We start from the raw sequence: 6,000 nt of genomic DNA on the forward strand, positions 1-6,000 counted from the left end.
TAGAGAGACCCTATCTCTACAAGAAATTTAAAAATTAGCTGGGTTTAGTGGTACATGCCTGTATTTCCAGCTCTTTGGGAGGCTGAGATGGGAGAATCACTTGAGCCCGGGAGGTTAAGGATGCTGTGAGCCATGATAATACCACTGCACTCCAGCCTGGGAAACAGAGTGAGACTCTCAAAGAGTTTGGCATACAGCCCTCGAAATTCTTGTGTGCTATGACTGTATACATGTACACACATTTTTTGTTTGTTTGTTTTTGTTTTGTTTTTTTGAGACAGTCTCACTCTGTCGCCCAGTTTGTAGTGCAGTGGCGTGATCTTGGTTCACTGTGACCTCTGCCTCCCAGGTTCAGCCGATTCTCCTGCCTGAACCTCCCGAGTAGCTGGGACTACAAGTGTACGCCATCACGTCTGGATAATTCTTTTTGTATTTTTAGTAGAGATGGGATTATACCATGTTGGCCAGGCCGGTCTCAAACTCCTGACCTCAGGTGAGCTGCCCACGTTGGCCTCCTAATGTGTTGGGATTATAAGCATGAGCCACTATGACTGGCCGTATTTAATAATACATTTTGGTTCTCTTTGTGTAAAACAGAAAAATGAGGTCATATTATGCATACTCTCCAGCTTTTCTCCTTCAACAATATATATCATGGACACCCATTCTTGTTGGTGGAAACATTTAGCTAATTCTGTAAATGGAGGCATTGTGTTTTATCAATCATCCTAATTAATAACATCTAAATTGTTTCCTAAGCTCTAAGCATAATGCCCACAGGTCCCTCCAGATTATTACAAGTGCCTGCCTTCCTTCCTTCGGGTCTCACTGTATAAACCAGGCTGGAGTGCAGTACTGTTTTAAGTTTCTTCATAGAGATGGGGTCTTGCTATGTTGCCCAGGCTGGTCTTAAACTCTTGGCCTCAAGTGATCCTCCCATCTCGGCCTCCTAGAATGCAGGGATTGCAGGCATGAGCCACCACACCCAGCCCATTTATTCCTTCTTATTGCTGAATAGAATTCCAGTGTATGGATGTATCAAAATTTGCTCAACCATGTAACAGTTAAAGGGCACTTGGATTATTTCTGGCATTTTGCTGTTACAGATAAAGCTGCAGTGCAGGTGCAGTGGCTCACACCTGCAGTCCCAGCACTTTGGGAAGCTGAGGTGAGAGGATTGCTGGAAGCCAGAGGTCAAGACTAGCCTGGGTAACATAGCAAGGCAGAAAATGAAAAAAATAAAATGAAATTTCAAGAATAAATAAAGCTGCTATGAACATTTGTATGTAGAAGACATAAGATTACTCTGGGATTAAATGCCCAAGCATTAAATATAAAGGAACATATGAAGAAGTAGGTATTTGTGTTAGAACGACTAGAGATTTTATCACACATGACATGAAGACTAAACTGAGTAGGTAAGGCTGGCCAAAGACAGCCAGTAATCTAAACCATGACTGTGTTGTTTGATGTTTCTAAGGGTTGAGATTTCAGGTCCTATTTATCTATTTTATAAGTTGTATGAGTACCACTGAGTTAAAGCATATGAGATTTCAGGTGCTACTTATCTATTTTATAAGTTGTGTAAGTACCACTGAGTTAAAGCATATGAACGCATAAAATGTGCAGAGATATCTACACATTAAGTAGATATCTACACATTATAAAGAAAGGGACACAAGGAATGTCTCAAAATTGAATTTGAATTAGTTCAGAAGTATATGTTGACTATTAGAGTTTCTAAGGATTATCAGTTTTTCTCCTTTAGGTATTTCAAGGCAATTATAGTTCATATAATCAGTAGTTCATATAATCACTTAAGGCCAAGATCATAAAGTTTAGCAATGTAAAAAGATTTTTAAATTCTGGCAGGATTTATTACTATGCATATGTAATTTTATTGAGGAATTCTTGGGTGGATTTTGGTATTATACACTTGTAGAGATCTATTTCTTTTCTTGCCTGAGATTTAACTTAACTACTCTTCTATTTCGAGCACCCAATTCTGCTTAAAAGAGAAGCATAAAATATACTGCTTATTAAAAGAAGTTTATAATATGGCTACAAAGTAAGACCTGACATTTAAACCCAAACTATTCTGGTTATTAGAAATGCTAAAGTGTAGGTGACACTTTTAAGTCCCTGATAGTTTGTAGGAGAGGGAGTTAATTGAGGCTTAGTATAATCAAAGGAGGCTTCATAGCAGAGACATATCTTTTAGGACTAGAAAATTTCAGATGGTTAAATCAGACATTCTCTTTTTGATACTAAGGTTGGCTTCTTTTATAAGCTCAGATTGATTTAGATAATTCAGACACATCCAGAAATGTGTTAAAGAGCTTTGACATCACCCCACCTTAAGAAAATTTATATTTCCCTAACAAGGGGATAGGGTTTTCGTTTTTTAACTGTTTATTTATTGCAATCTACTATGTAATTTCTACTTTCTGCTCTATATTAGGTATGTTGCTCTTCCCAACTTTGGTGTCGCACATTTGCTTTAGAATTAACATAAAAGTTAGACCATCAACTCGTCTACAAGTTGAACTTGAATTTGTCATTTTCATAATTTTGAATAGGGAATTAAAATGGTGTAAAAATGAGTGAAAAATGTTAGTTTCATTCTCTTTTCCTATAAGGAAATATAATCCTAGAATTTAAGGTGTGAGTCACTTGTTTTGATCTGGTCACAGATATGGTGGAATTCCAAATTTCAGTCGTCGGCAGGTCAGGTATCTAGAGAAGAACATGAAACATAAGTCTAAGTACCTGGACATGCGCAGACAAATAAAAATGAAAAACAAACACATCTTCTTTACCGAAGAGTCAGAAAAACCATTTTTCAAGAAAAGCAAAACTCTGAGTAAGGTATGTATAAATTTTATTTTATACTTGTAGATAGAATCATGTTTTATAAGCTTGACCCCTTAAAATTGTTGTATTCAAATAGGAAGCCTGTTTCTATTAGGCAACAAGGCACATAATTTTTTTTAACTTGCTTATTTAAGGCATATATTATGTAAACTAAATTTGAAAAAGGGTAAGTCGAGGTAGGATGAAAAGGAAGTATTTGAAAGCTACAAAGTAGCAGTGTCTGAGATGATTTAAAAAAATGCAACCTTGGCCGGGCACGGTGGCTCACACCTATAATCCTAGCACTTTGGGAGGCTGAGGCAGGAGGATCACCTGAGGTCCAGAGTTCGAGACCAGCCTGGCCAACGTGGTGAAACCCCGTCTCTACTAAAAATACCAAAATTAGCCAGCCGTGGTGGCGGGTACCTGTAATCCCAGCTACTCAGGAGACTGAGGCAGGAGAATCACTTGAACCCGGGAGGCAGAGGTTGCAGTGAGCTGAGATAGTGCCATTGTACTCCAGCATGGGCAGCAGAGTAAGACTGCATCCCAAAACAAAAACAAAACCACAACCTTGCCTATATAGTAACAGACAAGAACAAGAAGGAATTTCTCATCTATTTCAGGCTAAGTAGATGTATTAATTAGTCTGTTCTCATGCTGCTAATAAAGACATACCCAAGATTGGGTAATTTTTGAAGGAAAGAGGTTTAATTGACTCAGTTCCACAGGGCTGGGGAGGCCTCAGGAAACTGAAAATTATGGTGGAAAGGGAGGCAAACAACTCTTTTTTCACATGGCAACAGGAGAGAGAAATGAGTACCCAGCAAAGGTGGAAGCACCTTATAAACCCATCAGATCTTGTAAGAACTATCTCACCATCAGGAGAACAGGGTGGGAAAAACCGCCCCCATGATTCAACGATCTCCACCTGATTTTTCCCACAACACGTGGGGATTGGGGGAACTATGATTCAAGATGAGATTCAGGTGGGGACACAGCCAAATCATACCAGTAGGATCCTCATAGTCCAAATCCTGATACAGCTTTATAAGCTTTAATTCTGAGTTCTTCCAGAAGTGATCAGTCACACCTTACACCTTGTAATAAATTCACTCTGATAGCATGAAACACAAGGCCAATTTATTGATTCACATTATTACCTGAAATGTTCATATCCCCACTCCTGGACTTTGCTCTACCTGCCATCCAAGTAAGTACCTGGGAAACAAAAGTTAGAAAATTGCTTGGTCTGATGAATTACCCTTTTATATTCTAAGGGGTGAAAAACACTTTCTAATGAGCAGAACCTTGATGTCAGTCACATCTCCAACAGCTCTTCAGAACAGTAGACCATAATTTTAGACTCCCTGATGAGTCTGTTTCTGTTGTTTGTTTTTAAGGCTAGTCACATCACTCTGTTTTCCCCTCAAGATACATTGTCCTCCCTAACTTCAGCATACTTGCAAAATATGCTACATATATATAGCTGGTTTTATTTCGTATTACATTTCAGGTTGGCTGGCTGTTGGTGGTATTTTAATAAACATGTTAGTGGTGCTAGTTTTATCTGAAACAGACTGCCTAGTATTAGTCCAGTCAGTGCCCTAGGACTTTACAAAATGTGTTGGATATAATAGCCCCCATGCATTCATCTATAGATGAGTGCAGAAACATAGCTGCTAGGCATTGCTGACGAAAAAGACACGTGACTGTTGTGTCCTCAGATACCTAATTTGTTTATGGGCACATTCCCTTAGAGGTAGATTTTGGGTTGTTGCCCATCATGTCCACCACATTCGTTCTAATTTACTCACTCTTAGGAAGGTCATGAAGACAAGATAGGAGGAATATTCTTGTTACACAAGATGCAAGGAAGTATATGATCTGATGCTGGGCCTTGTTAACATTTCAAAGAACAAACATAGTTTGTTAGGACATATCTTACTGGCTCTACTGTTGCATTAAAAGGCGACTTTTATTTCTTTTCAAGATAGACTGCTTCTATTCTTACGGAAAAATTGGCCCTAAATCTTTTTAGCATTTATCTTTGATGCTAAGTAACATGTACATAGATTGTAGCTTGACCATTGCAGAAAGGTCTCTATAATTTGAAAAACTAAAATGAATGATTCAGTAGTAAGTAGGTACATTTGTAATGGTAATAGCACACAGCACAGTTAAATTGCTGGAATCCTTATGGAAAGCTACTCGGACAGTTTGGCCTTCCTTATCTTCTTAGTGTTTATTGATAGCAGGAAGTGTTTAATCTGGTATTTTTTTCCTTTTAAAGAAAACTTTAATAAGGTCATGGCATGCTCCAGATAACAAATTCTGATTAGGTCAGAAATCCTTACTAGTTTGTGTGATGCAGTCTACTTTTCCGAGCCAATAATTTTGACACAGCTTGTCAGTCAAGTCACAAATGGTAAAAGGTAGGAAGAGTCTGTGTAGTTTGGAATTCCTGTTCATGTTATCATCTTAAAATTTAAGGTAGAAAAATTCCTAACATGGGTTACTAAACCAATGGATGAAGAAGCATCACAGGAATCGTCTTCTCATGACAATGTGCATGACACTTCCACAAGTAGTGATTCAGAGGAACAAGACATGTCTGTTAAAAAAGGTGATGACCTACTGGAGTCTAGTCATCCAGAACCTGAAAAGTGTCAGAGCGTAGCTTCAGCTGGTGAACTTGACACAGAAAACTGTGAAGAAGACAGCTTGGTAGCAGCTGTTCCAGATGAGCAGGATTGTGTTACTCAAGAAGTACCAGGCTCCCTCCAGGCAGAAACTGAAGGTAACATGAAGTATGCTTCAACTTGCTGATGGATTTAGATAGTTTTTTTTGTTAATATGTTTTTCCTTAGTTTTCACTTGTGAATCTTCTGTTTCTAAGAAGTCATTGCTATTTAAGTGGAGAGAAGGCATATTAAGTGTACATGTTCTAACTGGCTATAACTTAGCACTCACAGTACTCTTCACTCCTCACTGAGCAAACACGATCAAGTTGAAAGGGAAAGACTGTGGGAGCATTGTGCCTGCAGACCACTGTCTGCAATTCAACTTGGCCTCTGCTGCTACTCTGTTCATGGGCTAAAGGTGACCATCCTTTGTTTGCCCTCTTGAAATGGGGTGTAGCTTTGG

The 6,000-nt window shown here is 38.7% G+C and overlaps 1 protein-coding gene across 4 annotated transcripts in view; it reads left to right on the plus strand.

The window, feature by feature from the left end:
• The window catches only part of TGS1 (trimethylguanosine synthase 1), a 56,196-nt gene that overhangs the window by 23,192 nt on the left and 27,004 nt on the right, over positions 1-6,000 (plus strand). For 3 of the 4 annotated variants that reach the window (XM_032296104.1, XM_032296103.1, XM_032296106.1), the window contains 2 exons: positions 2,694-2,868; positions 5,347-5,653. In XM_032296104.1, the coding sequence (XP_032151995.1) occupies positions 2,694-2,868; positions 5,347-5,653 (482 nt within the window). The remainder of the gene's footprint in view (positions 1-2,693; positions 2,869-5,346; positions 5,654-6,000) is intronic. The other variant, XM_032296105.1, reaches the window with a different exon arrangement.

The sequence above is a fragment of the Sapajus apella genome, unplaced genomic scaffold (assembly GCF_009761245.1).
Source record: "Sapajus apella isolate SASKATOON/1434 unplaced genomic scaffold, GSC_monkey_1.0 scaffold35, whole genome shotgun sequence".
NCBI lineage: Eukaryota > Metazoa > Chordata > Mammalia > Primates > Cebidae > Sapajus > Sapajus apella.